This window comes from Urocitellus parryii, chromosome 5, assembly GCF_045843805.1.
Source record: "Urocitellus parryii isolate mUroPar1 chromosome 5, mUroPar1.hap1, whole genome shotgun sequence".
Taxonomy (NCBI): Eukaryota; Metazoa; Chordata; class Mammalia; order Rodentia; family Sciuridae; genus Urocitellus; species Urocitellus parryii.
Genome location: NC_135535.1, coordinates 187,804,915 through 187,830,345, shown reverse-complemented (window position 1 = coordinate 187,830,345; position 25,431 = coordinate 187,804,915). Strand labels below are relative to the sequence as shown.

The 25,431-nt window shown below is 43.8% G+C and overlaps 1 protein-coding gene across 1 annotated transcript in view; it reads right to left on the bottom strand.

Moving 5' to 3' along the window:
* The window catches only part of Cfap58 (cilia and flagella associated protein 58), a 106,437-nt gene that overhangs the window by 31,738 nt on the left and 49,268 nt on the right, over positions 1 to 25,431 (bottom strand). Inside the window, exons 13-16 of the mRNA XM_026401166.2 lie at positions 21,334 to 21,474; positions 20,146 to 20,369; positions 17,284 to 17,395; positions 15,120 to 15,224 (exon numbers count right to left, since the gene is read on the bottom strand). Of these exons, the coding sequence (XP_026256951.2) occupies positions 15,120 to 15,224; positions 17,284 to 17,395; positions 20,146 to 20,369; positions 21,334 to 21,474 (582 nt within the window). The remainder of the gene's footprint in view (positions 1 to 15,119; positions 15,225 to 17,283; positions 17,396 to 20,145; positions 20,370 to 21,333; positions 21,475 to 25,431) is intronic.

Genomic DNA, 25,431 nt, shown 5'->3' with positions numbered 1-25,431 from the left:
CAAAAGTTGATACAGGTGTCCTCACAGAAAGATCTCAGGAGCACGGTAGTTTCATGGGCCAGCCACCAGAGAGGGAAGTAAGACAGGTCCTAGAATGGATGGGTCCAGGCAATTAGGCCTGAACCAGCTGACATATGAAATGTGGAGCAATACTAAGTAAGACCTTTAAAAGACACTATTTCAAATAACCCTCCAAGAATATTAATCTAAGGTGCAAAAACATTTATCACTGAAAATCTGTTTTGTTTGGGGAGTAAGATATCATCATATGCAGATTCAATAAGAACCCAAATGTTCCACTATGGTAATAAGAGATAACATTTATTAAATGCAAATACTGTACTTGATAAAGATGGTCTTGTTTAATCTACACAAAATCTCATGTGAAAAATAACATTATTATCTGCCTTACAAGTCCAGAACTAAGGTTTAGAGTACACTGGGAAGTTGTTCAGGGCCACACAACATCACGATTGAGTTTGGACTTGCAAATATGATTTGTTTGAGTTGGATTTCTTAATTGCTGTTTTTCTGTTGGACAGCACCCCATGGAAGCCTTCTCTAGTGCATTAGGCTGGGGAATCTTCTGGCCTTAGAGACCCACTCTCTCTTCCTTGAATCTTAGATGGCCAGGAAGGACAGAACAACCCAGTCAGAGATACAGAGGAGCTGGAATGGACAGTGGACACACTGAGTCTTGCCCAACCCCACTGACCACTTGAAGACACTGAGGAGCAAGAAAGCCTCAGCACAAGGAAGGGGCTATTTAACACGCAATGGCCTGGTCCCCAAGCATAGAGCTGATTAGCAATGCCTCCTTTCCCATTGATGAGAGGGTTGGTAAGTGAAAGAATTTTTTTAAAAAATCTTAGAAAGGGGCTGGAAAAAGAGATGGAAAACTGGACAGAAATTTCTTTCTTCTTGTGGGCGTAGAAGGTGGAGTCTACTGTTCTGCTAATACATGCCAGCCCTTCGCTCATTCAACCTCTGGAATCAGATGGGTTCTTTCCTACATTGGGGACAGCAGTATCTCAATCTTAGCTCTTAAAATTGAGATGAAAATGGGGGCCAAATAAGGAAGTCCATGAAGACAGCCCCTTCTGAAAACACCTGTTTCAAAACATACCTTGAGCCAGACCCTTACTGACCAAATCAAAGATGGAGACCGGCAATCGTCTGTGTATCTCCTTAGGCTGTGAAACTACAAGCATTCAAGGTACTTAAGGTTTAAGGCATAAACCGATTTTTAACCTCTATCTGCCTAATCGAGCCTAGCACAGCCCGTCTCTTTTGAAGAAATTCCTAATGCTTGGGGGACTCTGACACTATGGGGAGTTGCTCCTGGCACATTTATAGAGAACTACTGAGAGGGAATATGAGAAGCCATTTGATAATTGAGCACATTAAGTATACCTAGCAAGTGTGAAGAGGCACAGGTTGAGAAAGTTATTCACCTTAAATGAAGCTGAACAGAGCAGTAAGAAAAGCCCCAAATATCTGCATATTAAAAACTTGCTCCCTTTGAGGAAACCAGGCAACAGGGCACTGTCACCCTTTCCTTAGGGCCACCAGTAATGGCAGCAACATTTTTTGAGGTCCCATAAACCTGTCTGAACTTTAGTTCCCTGATCTGTTGAACAGGGTTGTGGTGAAGATTAAGAGATAAAGTAGGCCTGTAATCCCAGTAGTTTGGGAGGCTGAGGCAGGAGGATCACGAGTTCAAAGCCAACCTCAGCATAAGCGAAGTGCTAAGCAACTCAATGAGACCTTGTATCTAAATAAAATACAAAATAGGGCTGGGGATGTGGCTCAGTGGTTGAGTGCCTCTGAGTTCAATACCCAGTAACCATCCCCCACCCCCACCTCCGCAACAAAAAAAGAGATAAAGTAGTAGCTTCTAGATGGCATATTTCTCCTCCGGAGAAAGAATTTGTGAAGGGATATACAATTCCCCTCAAGTCTTAGAGACATCAGCATGGTTTTGCCAACATTTTTTGGCTAAGTTCTAACATGAAAAAGAAAAAAGAAACAATAATAGATAATATTAATACAGTGTATACTATGTGCCAGGGACTAGTCGAAATGTTTTTATGACCATTAATATTAACCTCCCACTAATCCTAGGAGAGAGGCGTGATTTCCCATCCTACAGAGGAGGAAACTGAATTACCAGGGACACAGGGTCCATGCTCTTGGCTAACAGGAAATGGTCAGGTGCTCTTGTCATCATTTCATAAAGGAAAGGAAGACACACACACACAGAGAGAGAGAGAGAGAGAGAGAGAGAGAGAAAACCATGTCCAAAAGTGAAAAAGAGAGACACGGGGGTAAAAGGAGCCATCCCTAAAATTGGAAAGTAAACTGGCTTCATGCTCCGACAGTCCCTGTGCGCTCACGTGGTTACCTACCACTGAGCATTACATTTGGGGCCACCTACTTTCTCCCGGTCCCCAAATCAGCACTTGGGAATCCACGTGTAGAAAGCACTTTGCAAACCTGCCTGCCGGGTGTGAAGGTTGCCTGGTGCTAGAAGATTCTGAGCAAGAGGACCAGAACTCATCGGCTTAGAAAGTTCACACCCAAGCTCTCTGGAAAAAGCAAGGAGGTGTCGTGCCCCTCTGACAAGCCACCTGGAAGTACACACATGACCACTGGGGACTTGCGCCACATTCTGTTTTCGGAACAGCCCATCCCCCACGGCTCTTTCCTTCCTCCCTGGCAGGCAGGAGCATGCACAGGGGAGCAGGCATCCCCAGAAGCCCAGAGAGAAGTGGGGGAGAAGGCCCTGGGGAGGAGGCCTCCTTCACCCTTCCCGGTCTTTGACGTCCTCTGACTAGAACAGCCAGGCTAGAAGGGCAGCAGCTCTTCCCCCCTCGTCTCGTTCTTCTCCCCCATGACTCTAGAACAGAACAGAAACCCACGAGCAGGCTTCGGATCAGTGCCTCTCAGCGCCTCTCATCTCTCTAGTAAGGGAGCATTCCAGCCACTCCAGCTCAGCTCTGGGAAGGACCATTACCCAGACACCACTCTGAGAGTTGGCAGGCATCAGGTTGAGTGCAGTCTACACCACCAGCCAAGGCGTCGCGCTATTAGGATTCTGCCTTCCGAATCTTTTAATAACAGGTTTTTAATAACAGAACAATTACGTTGGAATTTTTTTTAGGGAGGAACTAATCATGGAAATGATTTGTTTAATGACTCTATTTGAAGGCTCTATTGATAGAGAATGGCAGCTAGGGCTCTGTTCAGGATTCCAAGGACTAAGGTCCCTCAGAGGGGTCGGCAAACATTTTCTGTCACAACCACTCAACTGGCCTTTGGTAGCATGGAAGCAGCCATATTCAACATGTGACTGATGTGTGCCAATAAAACTTGATTTATGGATGCTACATTTTGAATTTCATGTATTTTTACATGCCATGATATATTATTTACCTTTTGATGTTTTTTTCCCCTAACCACTTAACTGAATAAACACCCGTTCTTGATGTAGGCCATATAAAAACAGGGGGTTGGCCAGATACGGCCCTCGGTGGGCCACAGTGTCCTGCACCCTGGTTTCTAACCACAGCTCTGGTATTTCTAAGCTATGAACTTGGGCAAGTTCCCTCCCCCCAAGAGTTTACAGGGTAAGTTCAATTCCTCCTCTGTGAAATGGAAACGGCAGAGTCAGCCTCGTCTGGGTTTCCTGCAGATGCAATAGGAGCAAAATGGTCAGCACAGGGCAGCTAGACATGTCCTCAGCATTCACTAAGTATGAGCCGTGCCTGCCATTTCCCTCCACTCTTCAAACTCGCTGCAGCTTCTGCCGAATCCATCCAGACTGCCATCAAATGGGATCAAGGATGATCATGTCCCTCTCTCTCTAAAGAAATATTCTAAACTTCCCACACTAACATTAGTAGACTTGAAGAGTTTGCCTGGCCCTAAAACATGTCTCAAGCCCCAGATGCACTCATTTGTCCTTTTCCTCTTAACGTTCTCTGTCTCTGGAGTTCAAGAGCTGGGGGCCAGAGTGTGACCTCACGCTCGTAACTACTAATAACAATATTCTTTTTCAGCTCTGGCCAATTCTCAAGCATTCTACTAAGCACTTTGTGTAATGTTTTCACTTTGATCTTCACAGGAACCAAAGGATGCTGTTATGGTTTTTAGTTATAAGATGTCCCCCAAAAGTTCATGAGCAAAACAATGAAAGAATTCTCAGAAGTAAAATGGTTAAAGACTATGAGAGGTTAACACACTGATCTGGATGAACGGGGCAGTAACTGCAGGCAGGCAGGGTGTGGTGAGAGGAGGCAGGTCACTGGGGGGGTGCCTTTGGGATTTATATTGTTGTCATGTCCTGAGCTGCTTTCGTCCACCACACCCTTCCGCCATGACGTTCTGCCTCACGTTAGGCCTAGAGCTACAGTCAACTGACCACTGAATGAACCTCTGAACTCGTGAGCCCAAATAAACTTTTCTTCCTCTGTGTTGTTCTTGTCAGGACTTTTTGGTCACTGCAATGCAAAAGGAGAAGTGGAGGAGATATGAGTTCCAGGTTCCAGAGAAGGAACCTGGGCTCACTCTGCTGCTCCTGCTTTGGAACACTGGAGGCTCCCACAGAGAAAGAGGTGATCAACTTCTAGGGCAACCATACTTCTTGGACCAAACCAGTATCCTCAACCTTTGGGGGTCTTGTGAAGATAAAGATTTGGTGCATCGGACATGGGGCAGGCTGCGTCTGCATTTCTAAAGAGCTCTTGTGGGTTGCCAGTACTGCTGGCCCTGGGGCCACACCTGCAATAGCAAGCCTCCAGATGCCATGGCAAATGTGAATTTTCTCCATAAATGACCAAGGCAGTCTGTATACAACAAATTCAGTCCCCGACAAATTCAGTTCTTACACCTCATGCTATGGTGGTGAAGAGCCTTTGGTGCCAAAGTTTGACTCCATGTTCTACCAGAACCAAGTCTTAACCTATCGGGGCCTTGTGTCTCCTCATCTGGAACAGGAAATGATAACGACTCTTTTTGGGTTTCTGTGACCATTAAATGAAATAATACATGTAAAACATTTAAAGCGATGTCTCAGACACGGTAGATAATAAACACAGAATTATCAGGAGGTCAAGGAAAAGGGAGACCCTTACTGGGGAATAATTTTAAAACAGGCTGTGTGAGGTCCTTTCCCCTTGAACGGCTGATGAAGCTTGCGCCCATCCATTCCCACCCTCCCATCATTCCAGCCATTTTACAGTTTAGTAAACCAGACTTCTACCCAGTCAATCATAAAATTAAATTAGAGAGAAAGTTCACCTTGAAAGAGCAGGACCCAGAGGCCAGCAAAGCAGCAGCAATTTCCGGTTCTGTTCATGATTTATGGATCTGAGAGCCACGCCCATTTCCTAGAATCGGAATGCCATGTACTGAGCTGCTTTCGTCCACCACACCCTTCTGCCGTGATGTTCTGCCATGATGAACTTCACCAGGTAGCATTCTCACCTGGATCACTGCAGGTAGCGTGTCCCTAGCCATCATAACCCTCTAAGTAATACCCTGCAGTCCTTCATCACTACTTGTACACTGAAGGGGAGGGTCCTCAGTGTTCTCATCTGTATAATGAACACTCAGGGTGAGATAACCCAGCACCAACATGCTAGGAGGTCATGTCCGTCTCCTTTTCTAAGGTAAACCGCCCGGCATTTCACCCCCCCGACCTGGCGCGCTGGTGTTCACGGTGTGCTCACCAGCAGCACCTAAAGTCTGGGCAGAGGGAAAGCAGTGTCTGGCACTCGGTGAGCAGTCAGTGAGGGAAGGCTGTGATTAGAACAAAATCAGGGTGCTGCCTTTCAAACAGACTAAGTATGATCGTGTCATCTGGTTATTGGATATTAAGTGAGGGTGGGAGAGTGGAACAAGACCCAGGGAGAACCTGGCTGGGCAAATGGCCTCTGCTTTTACGGCCAAGGCCATTTATAACTTAGGTGAGTAGCTAAACAAGTGTGGGAGTCCACTGGTTGGAGGTCTCCGGGACCTGCCTGAAGCCTGATCTCAAGTAGCAGACACTTCTGAGGCCCAAGTCCCACCCCCTCAGCAGCTCCAAACTCATAATTTGAGCTGAGATGCCTGGCACACCCGGAGGGCACACCCAGAACGCTCTGGCAATTTCTACCTCGAGTGTACACCGAGTCAGCTTTTCTGCCTCAAGCCAGGGCTTCTCTGATTTGAGGGTGGAGATAACCAAAGGCCCTTCCATCTGCATTCAGAAGCAGCTCAACACCCCACCGGGCATCTCAACCTAAGGGGAGTGGGAAACCACTGAGCACATGTCCGACCTCCCTCTCCTTGACAGCACAATTCTGCAGTAGTTTCTGTGGGTGGCCAGGGAGAAACGCTCTCCTGCTCCCTTGATTCAGCTTGGGAGGGACCACCTCCCACAGGACTGGAACCCCAAACCTCATTTCAGTGTCTGATTTGAGGGAACCCAAACTAAGACACATATGCAGGGCAAAGCCTCGTTCAGGGTGCCCTGATGTCCTGTATGGAACACCACTCTTGTTACCCTGCGGTTACAGACTGGGTGATCCTTCAAGGCCAGAACCAAGCCTGGTTCATTCACCCCGGGATCCTAGGTGCTGGGCACACAGGTGGCGCCCTGTAACTATTGAGCAGATGCACATTCAGGGTTCTTCTGCTGTGGCCTGCATCACAGGCAGGAGGCCACCTTTGGTCTTTCTGACAACTCAGTTTTAGAAAAGTGTATAAAATAAAGCTAAGGGTCCTTAGCAAGGGGAAAGACACATGTCTTTGTGGAGCCCACCCGCCCTGCCTGTCTCCACTGTGGAGCCCAACCTCGTTCACCTCGGATTGCCAGGCTGCCACAAGGCCCGCGGCCTGCTCCTTTCCCTCCCTCCCATCTCCTCTTTCCCTTTTGATTCTCAGGCTCTGCACTTCCATCGAAGAATCACAACAGAGAACCAGATCAAAGAAATCGAAACAAGTAAAGCTGATTGCATGGCTGCTCTTTCTTTACATCTCCTTCCCCCCAGGCCTTGAAGCTAGCTACAGCAAAGTACCCACTTGTGGGCCAGGGGTCTTTGACAGACTTGTTTCTGGAAAGCTCATTCCGTGCTGTTAAGGTGGCCACTAGGTAAAACACAATATATGAACGTGAAAATCCACATTTCCAGCTATTCTTGAAAAATGGGGGATTTGATAGCATAAGTCCACCTTCGGCTGGACCTAAGAGATGGGACCCAAGCCCCCCATGCTGAAGTTCCCCTCATACTCCCTCCTGCCTTTGACCCTGAAGCCCTGAGGAGTGGCCATTTCAGATTGGGCTAAGCAAGTTTCATTTGGCTCTTTCTTGTTTGTTGCTTGGCTCTGAGGGTGAGGGTATTTGAGTTGCTTCCCTGTATTTAAGTGTTTGGGAAAAACAAGTTCCAGCTGCTTTGGGTGCTCCTTGTATTTCTAAGTGCTTCTAGCAGGAGGTTACAGCTTCCTATTCTCATGCTGTCTTACCAATGCCATGTTGATGGTGATGATGATGATGATGATGATGATGATGATGATGTCATGATACCTGGGTAATGAACAGCAGTTACTCAAGGCACAAGCCTGCCTCATCCTGCAGAGGCTTAAAAAAGAAGTAGTAAGCCAGGCATGGTGGCACACGCCTATAATCCCAGAGACTTGGGAGGCTGAAGCAGGAGGATCGCCAGTTGCAGCCTCAGCAACTTAGTAAGTGCCTCTCTCATAATAGTAAGGCTGGGGATGTTGCTCAGTGGTAGAGCATCCCTGGATTCCATCCCCAGTACCACCAAAAAAAAAAAAAAAAAAAAAACTTAACCTTAAGGGTTTAGAAGAGAGGTAGAATACATGGAGCAATACCAAAGAGAAGAGGCCACCAGGTGATGCACCCCAAGTATGCCTTGTTTGCTCTTGTTTCTTTGAAGGGAAGAGTGGCCTGGAGGGAAAAAGAAGATATCAATTCTGGCAAAAAATACAGATGTCTTCATTTTCCCTCTGGAACTGCAAAGAGAGGAAGTGAGGCTCCAGAGCCATTTGCATGTTAACCATGAGCAAGGGAGAACTGAGCACATGCACATGAATCAGCCTGCCTCGGCACACAGAGACACTGCAGTTTGCATTGAGTTTATAGATCCATAAACCTACTGTAAATTGCAGACTCCTGCAAAGTTAGAGTTAATAACAAAAATGCAAAGGCAACAAGAGGAATAATTCCCTAGCCTCTCAGTTTGAAGATAGAACATAAATGTGTCTAAGACATCACTTGCTGAAGGACTGCTGTTCTTCGTTGTCAGTTCCTGGACAATATTAATAGGTGAGGTGCTAGGGCCTACCTCTGTAAAGCTTATGTTCCAGAAGGAAAGGATCATTGAACACACAATTATGATGATTTCAAAAATTGCAAATGTCATGTGTGACATCAAGGAGAAGCCAAGGTATAAGAACATGGACCAGGACACCTAACCTAGGAAGAAAGGGCTGCTTAAGTTACAAATTCTCTGCCAAACACTGTAGGGCACACCTGTAATCCCAGCAGCTTGGGAGGCTGAGGCAGGAGGATCACAAGTGAAAACCCGTCTCTAAATAAAATTCAAAAAAGAGCTAGGGATGTGGTTCAGTGACCGAGTGCCCCTGAGTTCAGTCCCCAGTACCAAAAACAAAAAAGAAACAAAGCATTTACACTACAGTCTCAAGAGGAAGAAGTGGTCCTGGCCAAAAGCCTGTCCACCTTTATTTGTCCTTTATTTTTATATACCTCATACTGCATCTGGCAGTGAAGTTGGAAACAAATTACAAAGTGTTCAAAGAGCTCAAAGACTAATGGGGAAAATAGGTTCCCATCTGATCTGCTGCTTGGAAATGATGGGGGACTCTTCCACACCTTAACATAGATTTAATAGTTAAAATTTAACTTTATTTTATAAAATTTAATAGTTAAAAATTATTTTGATGCTCAAAAAGAATTCAACCAAAATGTTTCATCATTTCAAACTGTCCTGTTGTGAATGAATGCCCAGGACTTCTCTAAAAATTCAATAAAACACATGGAATTGAGAAACCATCCAATCCCATGGAGCATCTGGGACTTTGCTGAGATAGCAAGGTGTATTGTTTGGGGTAACACAAGCTATGGGGAATCTCACAGCAGGCATAGAGCAGCCCAATCACGCAGAAAAAAAAGGGGGGGATAGCAGATTGAATGACAAATTGACCAAAGAGGAGTGAGACAGGATGCTAAACTTTGGAGGCCTGGAAAAAATTCTTGGTGATTAATAATGTTATTGATAATAATAATAGTAATGTCCATGATAACACTCTTCTGAACTTCATATGCATCAATGTGCTCAATTCTTCAAGTAGGTACTACTGTTGTCCCCATTTTGCATATGAGAACACTAGGGATTAGAACAAGAGGTTTCTGTTGATGGCAACATGTCAGGCAAAATAACCTGAAATCTAAAACCTACAGCAATGCCCAGGTTAAATAAACCAACCCATCCCTTTCCTCACAGAGCAGAGTTTGCAAGTAGTTTGCTCAACCGTCAAAATCAAAAGGTGACCTAAAGCAGTGAAGAGCTACAAATGGAGGTCATCCCTTGAAGGACCAGACTCAACTGTAAAAAAGGGCCTGTCTTTCAGCAGCCACAAGAGGACAGAAGCTGAGGTGCTGGGCTGGTGTAGAGAGTTGGGACTGAAACTCCTTCACATAAAGAAGCTACACCCTCAGTGAAAAATACAACGGAAGGGACAGGAGGACCACAGGGAAACCCACCTAAGTCTCCTCTGCTCTGGGTGGGAAAAACAGTTAATTCTCAGACAATTTGAATCCATGGTCCCCATCAGAAGAGGCTGGGGTTCTAACACAAGTTAACCAAGCGGTCCAAGAAGCCCCAAGGTAAAGATTTAACAAAAAAAAAAAAAAAAAAAAAATCCAAGCAAATGATATCTCTTAGGGAACCTAGCAGAAACAAGTAAGGGAGCTGCTCTTATCCTAGACCCTTCCCAAGTTCCTAAACAAAGGATTTTTTTTTTTTTTTTTTGTACCAGAGATTGAACTCAGGGGCACTTAACCACTGGGCCACATCCCCAGCCCTTTTATTTATTTATTATTTTTTTTTTTTTAAAAAAAGAGTTTTGCTAAATTGCTGAAGCTGGCTTTGAACTCATGATCCTCCTGCCTCAGCCTCCCCAGTTCATGCCCAGCAACAAAGGCTTTCTTAAAATGAGCTCACAATCCAAAATCAATCTCTCTCTCTCTCTCTCTCTCTCTCTCTCTCACACACACACACACACACACACACACACAAAATCCACCATGAAGGAAGTCAGCAGTCACAACTAACAACAGAAAAAAAAATCTCAAGAACTTCAAATAATAAAATACTCAGATAAAGAATATACAATGTATTTTAAATTAAGTGAAGACATAAAGGAAGGAATAAAATATGAGGAAAGATCAACATAGTGTCAACAAAAATCAGACACATGTGAAAAAGAATCCCTAGAAAATAAAAATAAAATCATTGGAAATAAAACCTCAGTGACTATTAGCAGATAAGCACACTTTAAGAAGGAATTGATGAGCAAGAAGAGAAAGCTAAGAAAATGTGACACACAAAACAAAAGAGAGAGAGAGAGAAGGAAAATATCAACAAGGTCTGGAGGTAAGGAAAAAAAATAAGAAAACCCAACACATATCTAAAAAGGGCTCCAGAGGAACAAATAAATAAAGAGAATGAAGGAGAGACTGTAGAAGACAGAGGAATCCTCAGATTCAGGAAATCAAGTGAGTTCTGAGCTTAATAAGTAACATTAAGTTCACACCAAGATTCACTGTGCTGAAACTCAAAAGCATCGAAGGCAAAAAGAAGATCGAACAATCAAACCAAAGAAAAGGCAGGTTTCCTCAAAAGCAGCAATAATAATTAGATGTACAGCCAACTTCTCAATAGATCACTAGAAACTAGGACACGAAGGACCAATATCTTCAAAGTGCAAATAGAAAATAGAATCCCCAAGGAATCTTTTTACAAATAGGCCAAAAAAAAATTTTTTTAGAGAAGTAAGGAGAGTGGCAACCACTGCAGAACAGATCACTGAAAGAAGGATGAAAAAGATATACTTCAAAAAGCAAAGAGAAGAAAACTGGAGATGTAGAGAAGGAGAAGACCAAAGAATCAGGGTACAACTTGGTAAATCTGAATATACCAATTCCATAAAGTAATAATGACAATGACCAATGTTGGGAACACTGGGGTAACTGGCATTAAAGCACTGCATGTGCTACTTGTAAGAAGGGTAAAGATGCTGATCAATTTTAGATGTGTTAAAGTTTGATGTCAACGGCACGTGTTAAATTTTTAAGGGAATCCAAGAGAGAGACAGAGATGAAATTAGGAGAGCATATTTAATGGAATCCAAGAAAAAGAAAATTGCATGGAGTGATGGTGACTCTTTGGAAAAAGAAACACATAGGACGAAGGCATAGGCAGAAACACGGAGGAAAAGGACACCAGAGGAGAGGGGAAGAGGGAATAAGGAGAACTCAATCTAATGAAAAGCAGGATTAGAGGATCTTTTTTCGAGCACTAAAAAACAAACAAACAAAAAAGTCAGGCTAAATAATATAAAATAAGAAGATAGAAAAACATCTAAGATTCTCAATAAACATCAGTGAATTAAACACACCAATAAAAAGATAAAAAATAGCCTAGCTGGATTTCTTTTTATTTACAAGAGATTTACCGAAAATATAAGGACACTAAAATTGTAAAAGTATAGAAAAAAACATTTTTTAAATCCAACTGGTGGAGCTATACAAACACCAGATTCATTTTTAAGTTAATTTCTATTGGGAGCGCTCTTTTTCAGTTTTTTATAATGCTGGTGCATTATAATTATATGTAGTAGTAGGATTTGTTGTTACATGTTTGTACCTGCAACAACATAACAATATAATTTAGTCAGTTTGAGTCCCCAGTACCTCCCCTGGCCCTCTCCCTGATCCCCTTCCTCTTCTCTACTGATCTCCTTTCTCTTTTCATGAGATTCCACCTCCTCCCACCCCACCCCCACCTCTGCATCTTTCTTTCTCTCTCTCTCTCTCTCTCTTTCTCTCTCAAGCTCCAAATTTGAAAGAAAACATATGACCATTGACTTTCTGAGTTTGGCTTATTTCACTTAACATAAGGCTCACAAATTCCATCCAAAGGGCCGGGCAGTGGGGGGGGGGGGGGCACTGGTCTTGTAAAATACTAAAGGCACAATTCCAGAAAGAAATAAAATCTGTAAACCTTTACTCATTATGATTATTATATTAGGATCATATTATGATCCTAATATAAAATGTACTTGAAGTTTAAAAATGACAGAAGTTCAAAGAGAAATAGACAAATCCTCAAACTTTTTTTCAGTCATTCAGCAGACCAAAAATTGGGAAAAGTATGGATTTGGACAATACAATTAACAAGGTTGTTCTAATAAACAAATATAGAATCCTGACCCCTGAATATTTAGGAACTTTTTCAAACTCAAGGAACAGTTATAAAAACCAACCACTTAGCTCACACAACGCAAGTCTCAAAAATTTCAAAGAGCCAGGAAGTGGCACACGTCTGTAATCCTAGCAGAGGCTGAGGCAGGAAAATCTCGAATTCAAAGCCAGACTAAGAAAAGTGAGGTACTAAGCAACTTAGTGAGACCCTATCTCTAAATAAAATACAAAATAGGGCTGGGGATGTGGCTCAGTGGTCACGTACTCCTGAGTTCAATTCCTGGTACCCGCCCAAAAAAGTTTCTTTTCAAAGAATCCACCTAATACAGACCACAATGAAAAAAAGTGAGAACACGTAGAAGATAACTTAAACACAAACATATTCAGAGACTCTTAAATGTATTTTTAATTATCGTAAAAGAAACTACAGATAGTTTTTAAGACTTACTCTCAAAGGAGAAATAATTCTGAAAATAGGAAATGTTTAGAACTCAATGAAAACACCATTTATCAAAACCTGTGGGAAGGAACTAAAGAAATTACTTAAAGGATATTTTATAGCTTCAAATGCTTATATTTTTAAAAAAGAAAAGACTGGGGATGGGGATGTAGCTTAGTGGTGGAGTGCTTATCTAGCATGTGCAAGGGTTTGGGTTCCCTTCTAAGAAAGAAAGTGGGGAGGATAGGAAGGGAGGGAGGCGGAGAGGGAGAAGGGGAGGGAGGGGGAGAGAGGGGGAGAGAAAGCAGGGGAGGGGAGACTGAATGTTAATGATCTGGTTGTCAATCTTAAGAAGATAGAAGGACAGAGTAAATCCAAAGTATGTAGAAGGAACGAAATAATAAAGCTATAGCCCCGGTGAGATATAAAACACACTTACAATAGAGTTTTGACCAAACTTGAAATGTGATTCTTTTTAACATTTCTAAATGGTGATAACAGAAGAGGCAGGGTAGTGAAGTGGCAGGAAGTGCTGGCTCTAGAGCCACAGGCCTGGGCTGAATCCCAGCCCTGCCCCTTATCATTGCATGGCCTCAGGGTAGTGCCCTATGGCTGGCATCTGAGGAGCCACCGCTCAGACTCTGGACAGCCAATGCCCAGTGCCCACACACCCATTGCTTTCCCCTATGGCAAGACTTCCCAAGTTGTGGACTCTGACCCAAGGATCTTCTTCTCCTGATGAAAATGGGTATTACTATCTCCACCTTGCAGAAGGGAGAACTGAGGTTTGGATAATATATGCAATTCCCCCCAAATCATGGAACCATCAAGTATTGGGACTGATTCAAAGCCAGATTCCCCCCAATTTAAAAGTCGGCAATCTCAGCCATTCTGTGAGAGAAGACAAAAATCCCTGGTGGCCACTCAGGGTGATGATGCTCAGGAAAACTTTACTATAACAGCTCGGGAGGCTGAGGCAAAAGGATCGTGAGTTCAAAGCCAGCCTTAGCAACTGCGAGGCACTAAGCAACTCAGTGAGACCCTATCTCTAAATAAAATACAAAATAGGGCTGGGGATGTGGCTCAGTGGTCGAGTGCCCCTGAGTTCAATCCCTGGTACCCCCTAAAAAATTAACTAATTAATTAAAATTAAAACCAACTTTACCGTATACCCAATATTAGGGGAAAATCTCTCTTTTAAGATCAAAGGTAAAATAGCAGGGGGCAGATGCTGCTTAAAAATGTCTATAAGTCCCTACTCCTACTAGGTAGATTATAGGCTTGGGAATGAGAAATAATATGAACAATTCTCATATTTCTTAGACACCATGGAGAATGCTAAGATCTTTCAACATCCCTCTCCAAAGGTTCTACTATTGTCCCATAACACAGATTCAGAACCTCCAGTGCAAAGAAGTTAAATTCAAATAGCTACAAATCGGGAGAGGCAGGATTCCCACCCAGGCCATCTGGCACGACACTGTCATTCTTATCCTCGTCAACCTCCTGGGCCCTGACTTCTCGGTCCATCCCTGGGAGATCACAATACCCAAGCCCTGGACTGGGAAGAGCAGAGGAGACAGGCAGGCCAGCCCCCACCCAGCACAGCCTCTGGCACAAGGTAAGCCAGGAGGAGAATGAAGAGGGCAGGGCTGAGGGTGAGGAGGGGTAGAGGTCACAGCAGGTGTCTCTACAAGGAACAGGCCAATCAGCTCCAGGAAAACTTCCTGCATCGGATCTCCAAAGGCGGCTTTCCATTCCCTGCACACAGACCTTCATGAGGACGGCTCATTGGTGCGGCACGTGAAGGCTTGTTTTCAAAATCAAAATCACAGCATTTCATATTATAGGAAGATAGGAAGAAAAGTATTTAAAAGGATCTGTCAAATAGAGCTGTAGGGAAGCGAGGAAAAAGAAATGCTCACATTACCCGATTGTAGTGAGTCTAGCCTTGAACTTAATTTTCCAGAATTCTTGAAATATCAGTGATCGCAGCAGAAAAGAACAATTAATCAGGCCGCGTTTGTTCTCTATGTGTGAGTCGCTGTTGCCACCTACAGGTAAACACGGGGCGTGCAGCGCTGCGGAACCGCTCATCCTCAGGACAGAGCCCTGGAGAAGGCGGCTCTGGGGAAGTGGTTTGTTTGCAGGATGCAGAAAACGCAATGATACCTGAAGGAGCAGCTCTTTCTCGACCACCTCTTCGGTCTTGCTGATGAGGCGCTTCTGCAGGGTGTGAATTTTCTGTATCATCTCAAAGGTACTGGGGTCGCTGGCCTGTCCGAGGGGAAGAGCAAAAACCGGCTTAGAGGTCATCAGTTTCAAAACACCAAGGTCCCTACGTAAAATAATCATTGTTTTATTGAGATCTCCTGCAAAGCCACAGCATCAATGTAAAGAGAATTAAAACAAAACAAAGCATGACAGGTGAGATAGTCATAATTACCTGCCCACCACCCCACCATGGTTTTCCAATGTCTTATCTAGGGAACTAGTTCGCCAATATATGGGAAATGGGTGTGTTGACTCCACCAATAGGAATAATGAGAATAATGACAGTGACTGTATATGAGACCTGACTCTCTGTCACCATCGGTACACTGGGCTGCATTTCCTACAACTCATTTTAGCCACATAAGACAGTATTTGTCTTCCTTTCTTACAGATAACACAACTGGGGCTCAGAGAAGTTAGGTCATTTGCCCAGATTGGTGAAGGCCAGAGCTGAATTCAAGGCCCACACACACCAGGCTCCAAATGCTGCTGCTGTAGCTCAACCCCAAGGTCAGAGGCTGTCCCTCCCAGCTCCAGTTTCCCTAGGAATGAGCTTTGTTCCCACAGTTTTAGGATCCACTCCCCTTTAGTCACCGTCACCAAGAAGATTCAATACAGTTCCCCATGGGGATAGCTACAGGGTGGGGATCTCTGCTAATAACTGGCTGCAGAATGCGGCCATGGTATTTCACTCCTGGATGGAGTTATCAACCTATAAGGCTCTGATGTCTCTTCAATTGCTATCTGTGCACAATTTGAACAAGACCTATGGTTATAAATTGATCCATTGTCCTCCAGTCCGCCAGCCAAACCTTCCCTCTCAACTGTTCTGACGTTTTGAATTAATCTAGCAAGCTAAATATTTTTAACTGTCTCCCAGAGTCTTCATTTTCTAATTTTTTAAAATAGAAATTGACGCCAAGTTGGAAACTTGAAAGATCTGCTTGAAAACACACGGAATAAGCGAATGTGATGGCAAATGGATTTAAACACTTCAGCTCCACTTCCCCGGACAGATCCACACAGTGGCTGAGCTAGTAAACGAGACACCACACTTGGCATGTGAAGAGGAATAAATGAGGGTCAAAAAAAAGGGAAATTAAAGAGATGTTGTTGACTCTGACTTTGAGAAGCACTGAGCAGTGCCAATTGATACCCATATATTGGGACTAGGTCTGGCACACATCTCTTGGCAGGACTGGATGTTATTAAAATTCAGGCCTCATGTTTACATAACAATTTATAATGCATTAGCCTTAATGCTTTCTTCATTAAAAGGAAAAAATAAAAATGAAAAACAAAAACCTAGTTAGCTGATTTTCCAGCCTGCCCTGATCTTTCTTGTATCATAGACTTCTCTCTCTCAACACCCTAATTGTTCATTTACTGGAATCCCCTTCTGGCACCCACATTGCTTGGTACAACCAGGAGAGTGCCCTCTTTTTCTTGAATAAAAAGAGTTTATCTTTAACTGCTATTTGCAGTACTGGTGGTAATATCCACCAGGAACTCATAAAATATCAAACGAAATTGATTGCCCATCTTCTACCTCTAAGACTTTGGCTATGTCCCCAGATCCTAAAGGGTTTGGCTAGAGCTTTGCAAAGAGGGCTCTTTCACAAAACCATTTTTCATGGAAGAAGGAAAAAAAATAGAATGCAAAGACCAATTGAAAGATGATTAAGATGCTGGTGGCCCACGTAGCTAAAGGCCATTAGCAATCCAAGATGGACAGGCAGTTGAGGGATAACTGGTGGACCACAAACTCCCTAAACAAGAAAAAGAAATGGCAATTGATAAAGCCAGTACACAGCTTCCACTGGGTCTTTTTTCAGGCAGAAAGGATTTCGTTCCAGACTTTTAAAACAAAACTCAAATGAATTCAAATGGAGCATCTGGTTCTGGAATAACCCAATTTGCATTGCAGCCAGTCTTACATTCTAGGTGACAATTTGCAGAGTATTAAATTAAAGGGCACTTCTTAATTGTGCTTTAGGTTAGAAGCCTCCAGCAGGGTAGGAGAGAAGATGGGGGAGGGGAAGAACATTCCAGCAGCTGTTACCTCGAGCTTCCTCCATCTGTGCACATTCATGGGGTTCTCCAGTTCCTCCTCCAGGGCTCTGCAGCGGGTCCTCTCCTTTAAGAATTCTCTTTGCATGTGAAAAAACTCCTGCCTGAATAACACAGACTTTCTTTTGCAAAGAAATTCTCTGCCCATTTGATCCCCCCCCCCCCACACACACACACAAGCTAATGCCTAGTCTTTTTTATTTTTTATTTTGAGGCGGGGTCTTAAGTTATCCAGGCTGACTACAAATTTGCAATCTTTCTGCCTCTCAGAGTCTCTGGGATTACAGGCATGTGCTACTGTACCCAGCTGAACATCATCTCTTTAAATGGCCACATCCATACCACATCTTGGGTAGAAAGTTGGAATTCAGGGGACTTTTGTGAACACTGAGACCAGCCTCTCAAATCTGGTTAAGGCGTAAATGATGTCAGTTCTTGCAGAGCTCAAGAATTGCCTTCGCTTTAAACAACAACAAAAATGTGACAGGCTTTAGAATATTGATTCTGTATATTCACGGAATTTAGAAGTGTGTGAAATGAAGGAGGTGCAGAGGTGAATTATGAGAGCTTCAATATACTTTTCAATGTTTCTAAATGTTTGTACAGTACAGTGAATGAGCACACAGCCCCTAACAGAGCTATTGAGGCACAGGGGACCACCTGCACGCCACACATTGGGATCATGGGTGGAGGGGGGTGGAGGGGAGAGCTCTGACAACATCCCTTTGCCTGAACCCAATTCCAGAGGGACTCTGCTTGGTCCGGTTTGATGCAGGGCTTGGACTTCATGGGGTTTATAGTTCTACTGGTAATATTCCTGTGCAGCCAGGACCAGGAGACAATGAGTCAGGATTTGGGAGATCTTCTACCTGGCATTCCCCAACCATAGCACACAGGTGACTGAAAAAATCCCAGGCACCAGCTCTGCCTCAGACATACTTGCAAAATCTTCAGGAATCTCTAGTTAATAGGACTGTGCTACAGCCGTCCTCAGGATCCTGTGAGCTACCTGTCACCCTATCAACCAGAAGTTTGGTTGGGAGGTGGAGAAGCAGCAAGCACTTTCATTGACAGGAGCAATGAGGACATTAATATCTGTCCTCGTCTGCTCTGGGTGTGCAGATCACTAATGCTAAGCCATTTCTTACTTAATTGCTTCATTTAAACCAATAATACAACTTCCCCTCATTAGCAAGACAAACCATTGGAATTAACTGCATGAGGTTCACATGAGATAGGGAGCCCAGAACAAGGTGCTTAGAATTAAAAGCATATTTGTAACACTTCGATTCTCTAGGGTGTCTTTGGAAGAAGAGGGCAAAATGTTGGCTACCATGTTTGATGGCTTGCTTTCTATTAGACTTTGTGCCAGGCACATTACATTTGTTTTCATATTTTATTGTAACTACAAGTCAAAAGCTCAGAGAAGTTTAGTGATTTGCGCAAGGTCACACAAGGCTGAGATTAGAATTCATGACTGCTTGCTCTCAATCTGTATCAAGTTGTCTTCTCATTGAAAAGAAAAATAAAACCCACTGTCCACAAACTAGCACTATTGAATAGAAATGGGTAAAAGTTGGTCCTCTATGGGTGTCATAAAAATAACTGGTGGCTGATAGTCCTGGAGATCTTTCAATAGCTACTTAGAATGAAGCCATTTGTCTCTACAATGTCAATGGTAGTAAAGGTATGAGTGATTCTCTAAGCTCTTCTTTAGATTTCTTTTCTGCATTTCCCATGTTTTCTACCATGAATTTACACTACTTTCATTACCCGAAATACAAGCAATTCTTAAAAAGATTAAAAAAAAAGTATTGATCCATCCCTGATGGTGGCTGTCTTAGTATTCCTGAATATATTCCCTGTGTCTAAATATCAAAACTATCTTCTAATTCAATTAAATTAAGAAGCAGATCCAAACTGTGTCCTTATCAGGAGTGGTCAAGGAGACTTCCTCTACAAGCCCCTGGAGAATACGCTACTGGGAAAAGATCAGATGCTCTTATTTGGTTTCCTGCAGCTCCCCATATAAAACAAAGTACTGTTTTCCCCAAGGAAAAGTAGATCTCAGGCACCCCAGATTAAAAAAAAAAAAAAAGACGAAGATACACACTAAGCTAAAGTAAAGCTGTAAAAGATAAATCAAGAGTGAGAGAGAAAATCTGACTACCTTCTAAGAAAACAGATTTGCAAATAGTGGTAGAATTAAAATTTCCACCTACCTCTTTTCATCCCATATATAGTTCCAAGAACAAAGTGTAAAGTTACCCGGATGAAATTTAAATATTGCTGCTCCACCCCCTACACACTGCCTTATTAAAGAAATTCACCTTTTTTCATTGGGGAAAGAAATTTTTCTGAATCATGACTAGTTGGTGTTTGTGATATGGCTTGAAATGTCCTTTTTAAAAATCCAGAATCATTCTTTTAAATAATTTTTTTTCTTTTTTTGGTACCAGGGATTGAACCCAGCAGCACTTTAACACTGAGCCACATCCCCAGACCTTTTTTTTTATTTTTTATTTTGAGACAGAGTCTCGCTGAATTGCTTGGGGCCTCTCTAAGTCGCTGAGGCTGGCTTTGAACTCGTGACCCTCCTGCCTCAGCCTCCGAAGCCACCGGGATGACAGGCATGTGCCACCTTTTTGCACTTGCCCAAAATCCCTTGAAAGGAAACAGGTTCGTTTTCGTTTTGCCTGGTGGGCCGTGTAGGGTGGGATGGGAAAGTTCTTAATCTCTCTTGGCTGATACTTTCATCATGCAGAATCCATTTATGCAATTAATTTGATGAAGACTTTCAATGACCGACCGTCGTGAGAAGCTCCGCGCAGAGTGCCATGCCCTTACCAGTTACCTGAGTTCCTCCACGTTAGCCACGCTCCTGGCGAGAATCCCCTTCTCCCTGCGAAGCTTCTTGATCTCAAGTTTGAGGATGCGCATGTCCTCCACCCTCTGGTTGTACTGGCTTTCGCCCTTATTCATCACCGACTGCTGGATCTTGATCTTCTCGTAGAGCAAAGCTAACTCGTCATTGCGCCGAACAAGCTGAGACCCCAGGATGTCTCTCTCGCTGATGACCTAGAAACGAGGGGAAGGGCCCCCAGGAAGGGAAAAGTCACGCTTTTCATTGTGGCTGCAGCCTTCATTCAGCCCACGAATATCTAGCAAATGGCCATGTGGGCGCCACGTGCACCGGCCACTGGAATCGCCCGCTAGACCCTCAACACTGGGCTCCTCCCACGAGAGTTGGGGTCCCTTTGAAACGAGAAACCGCTGTGCAATAAATAATTTGTAATAAAGTTAATAGCCCAGCGGTCCAAAATTTCTTGGCCCGTGGGTGGATCATTTTGTTTGATGGTATATTTTTTCCAACCCATTTGTCATTTTTTGTTTTGTATTGTTTTGGTTTTTGTTTGTTGTTTGTTTGTTTTGGTATTAAGGATTGAACCCAGGAGCACTTTACTACTGAACTATATACCCAACCCTTTTTATTTTAATTTTGAGACAGTCTGCTAGATTGCCCAGGCTGGCCTCAGAGTTGCAATCCTCAAGCCTCCAACTCTCAGGGCTGCTCCAACCCGTTTGCTTTTTGATGTTTGAATTTCAACAGTCTGGTCAAGTACCACCACTTCTTAGTGTTCTTGTAGGGACTAACTTCTCTCTGCCAGGTCCTTGAAATCATTTATGTTTCTAAGCCCCACACTACACATTTGAGTTTCTAGCTCCCAAATATGTAATTATTAATTGCAATTACATATGAGCTATTATGTTGCCCTAGAATGCAAGCTCATTGAGAACAGGGAACTCGTGCTTCTCTTGACCAAAGTGTCCCCTGTGCCTGGAGAAGGGACCGATGCCTAAGAAGTGCTTGTAAATACAAGCCCATCAAATGAGTGACTATTTCATCCCCAATCAACAAGAGATGGGCCTCTGCTGCTGACCTCCCAATAAGGCTGGCATTGCTGAAAGAGGACAGAGGAGTCATAAAAATTGGAATTGATCACTGGTGACTGTGGTTGAGAGTCTGATGAGGAGACTCTACCTGGTCTAACTCCTTCTTCTGCCTCAATCGTTCCCCATCGGCCTCGGCAATGATTCGCAGGAGTTTTCTCTCCTCGGCCTCTTGCTTTTCAATGAAGTGTTTCGTCTCCAGGGCTTGTTGTCTCAGCTTCTGCAGCTCCGCCTGAGAAAGAGTAAATGATTTGAACAAATTTCCTTCAACAGCAACACAAACCAGGACTACAGGGCCCAGGTTTAGATGCCCAGTTAGGCTTATGCTTTCTTTGATGTTTCATTGAACATGATTTGATCACTCTCACAAGCCCAACAGAGACCTACAACACACACACACATACACACACACACACACACACACACACACATGCATGCAGGGGCACTGATAAGGAAATAGCAATGCCCCATATCAGTGACAGTGTTTTTCTGTGAGTTGTGCCCTTGAGGGATTCCTATCACTTGTCTGTATACATGTGGCTTCATTGGTATTCCACAGCATGGCTTCTCTCACCAAGAGAATTCACTAAGAATAGAGCAGAGGAAGACGCAGGGGTAAGGACAGGCTTCCATTCCAGGCATGGTCTAAGGCCACCAGTACATTCACTGCAAAGAAAGAGCCCAATGCAAGCAGAAATCAAATTAGCCAAAAATAATTTGAACTACTACTATGTGTCTATCTAATGGAAGCAGCCTGATGAGAAAGAAGGGCCAGACTCAGCTGTGAGCTCTCTGATAATGTGTCCCTGATAATGTGTCCCTGATGACCCAGCTATAAAAAGATGTAAGCCACCAGGCACAGTAGCGCATGCCTACAATCCTAGCGGCTCAGGAGGCTGAGGCAGGAGGATGGAGAGTTCAAAGCCAGCCTTCACAACATTGAGGCACTAAACAACTCAGTGAGACTCTGTGTCTAAATAAAATACAAAATAGGGCTGGGCATGTGGCTCAGTGGCGAGCGCCCCTGAGTTCAATCCCTGGTACCAAAAAAAAAAAAAAGATGTAAGTCTTAGTCCTAAGATATTTCCAACCCAGATGATACGCAAATATTAATTAGCCCAGGCAACAATTTTTCAGTAGCTTTTTTTTTTATCATGAAGTAAATTTATGTCACAGGAGATCAAAGGAAAAGTCATCAGTGAACCAGGGTCATCAGGGACACATTATCAGAGAGCTCACAGCTCAGTGTGGCCCTTGAAGTTATATGGAAATCATAGGAATGATGTGGGAGAGGTGCTATAAACTGAGAGAAATTCTTCCCATTGAAGGACAACCCACTTCTATTCCACAGGTAGGTTTGTGACTACCATACCCTCGGCACAATGCTGCATGTTTTACCAACTCTTTTCTCCATTTTACTAACACAATCACAGAGACAAAAAAGCAAATAAGTACAGCCAGTAAGTAGCAGAGCTGAGAGTACAACCAGGCGCTTTGGATGCCAAAGCCTGTGTTCCTGCTACTGTCACCACCCCATCATTCCCAGTGAAATCAGAAGATGAGTAAGACAAGGATCCCGCACCCACTGGAGACGATGAACAAAGCCACTGGGGTGAACACACCATCAACCTGTGTGAGGAGGACATGAGAAAACACAGGAAGGAGTTTCCTTCTGCCTGGAGTAGAGAAGAAAGAACCAGTCAGGTCCCTGGCTGTCGAGAAGGAGGCAGACCAGGAAGCCACATCCATCCCCTGTGGCTGGAGTAGAGAGCTAGGTAGGAACCAGCAGGAGGTGAGGCTGGTAAGCAGCTGGGCTGGACTGGGAAGGGCTTTGCACACCATGCACAGGATGGAGCACACACTGAGGAACCAAAATGTGTCTTTAAGAGGTTTCGTGCCCAGCTGAGGAGGACAAGAGACCCAATTGAATGAGGAGGGAGAGCTTTGCTTCCCCCAACCCATGCCTGAGCTCACAGGAGACGTGATAAGTTGACATTAAGGCTTCAATGTGTCAATTGCTTGCAGGTTGCCAGATGACAGTGAAAGACTGGTAATTTTTCCTTTCAAGTAAATATTGGAACTCACACACACACACACATAAACACACACCCAGAAAGGTCACCAAGACAATAGACAACTCCATACTTACATGTGCCTGTGAACCAACCCAACTCAGGTCAAGGTCTGCCTCTCACTCATGAACACCAAGAGTCATGAATGCCACACCTCAGCAGCAGTCATGAATGCCACCCCAAACCGCAGAAGATACCAAGATCCCAGCAAGAGATGTGCAAATTAAATGCAACCAGCTACTGTAATATAAAACCAGGGGTTTCTTTTATGACATTTTGTTTGTTCATTCATGAAATATGTTTTTTTCCAGGGATAAGCAAAAGGAAATGCTTATTGAGAAAAGATCTGGTCTAGTATTTACCACTTACAGGTTTTGCCTGATAGGAAAGTCAGGGAAGAACCAGCCTTTCTGTTTCTATAATCATTTAAGGTGACAGCGGAGACAGCAATAAAATACCTGTTTGGCTCCTGCTTCCTTTAATAAAACTTTTATTTTCCCATACCTGCAACACTCACTTCTCTGTTCCTAAGTGCTGAGAGCTGATCAGAATCCATCAGCAGAACAAAATGAAACCCCTGTTATATTAAAATGCAATCAACAGTGTGTAAAAGTATCTGTCTGGAATGTAAAACCGTTCGTGCGTTTGGCATTGCTGGGTGCTTTTTTCATAATATATCAAAATTCCGAGTGGTCTCCTTATGTCATAAATTTATGGGCTGTAAACAAGATGTGGCATTAGACGCTGGCAGCAAATGTGAACATCAACAAAATACCTTGGGTCTAATACATTTAGCAGTTATAAATCTGAGCTGTCTCACCCAGGAAAGCTGGGAACAACTGCTGTGCACCCAAAAGCACATCAAGCAGCATCTTGGAGGGGACCTGAGGTTTCTGCACCCGTCAAAGTGTTACTGGTGGCAGGAAGTTGTAATGAGATGGCAGGACGCACCATTCAGTCACTGCCCCTGTCATGGTATGATTTTGTGGAAGGTGTTTACGAACTACATACCATCTCATTTGGCTTGGAGCATAAAACATATCTCAAGAGCTACCCTTGCAAGAACCGTGTCCATTCCTGCATGGACGACCTGAAGTCTTCTGGCCACAGAGGAAGTAGGCTGTCTCTCTTTCTCTCCCCGCCCCGCCCCTGCCACCCTGTCTCAGATAACAGCTCCCCCTTTCTGTCATGCTACAGAATCCATTAAGTAAAAGGATGTGGTGCCCTGGAGCGAGGTCCTAATGTAGTACTGAGCCGTGGACCCAAGAGAATTTGTCGTTGGATTATTCACCAAGAATCAAAGTGCTGTCAGATAGATAGGGGATGATTGGGAAGTGACGAGACAGAATCATGAACCTGTTAGCACTAGAAGACAGACACTGCAAACAAGATGGCCCCTTTGGTGCTGATGAAACAGGACTGGCACAGACTGGGCAAGGGGACACGGATGCAGCAACATCTACAGAGAACATTGACATTGTCATAACCATGATATGCTGACAATGTCCAGAATCCCAAGAAGTCCAAAGAACTCGGTAGCAACTGGAAAAGGAATTTTGGAAGGAACAAAATTTTTCACTTGAGGAAGATACAAGAGGGTGATGGTGACATATGATGACAATTGTTTGTCTACAGGCTTGGGGGAGAAAATTGGGTTGTCCTGTCGAGAGGTATATCATCCTAGCAAGCAGACTAGGGCTTGTCCCTCCATCGGGGATTATGTACACACACCACTTTGTAGACCTCACAAAAGTAAGATGAATGTGTCATGGGGCAAAGTTACTAGAATCAGTCCTCCCTCCCCCCGTGTTGGTTTGCAAACTTTAGATGCATGAAATCCAGAGACCTGTGTAGAATGTGATTCAGATTCTTAAGCTGAAAAAGTCAAGAGGCTGAAACTCAACACTGGAGCTGTCATATTTTTCTAAAGAATGTCAAACAGGCTTACTGATAGGCCGAAATTATCCAGTCGGAGCACCACTGCAAGTCATCCTTGGATAACCTCAAATAATAAATCAGGTGGGTATTCTTCCTCTGTTCCCCACTCTTGCCTTAATGGGAAATGCTGGAAGAAAAAGCATCCAGCTCCACAAAGCCTCCAACCAGTGACCCCAAAG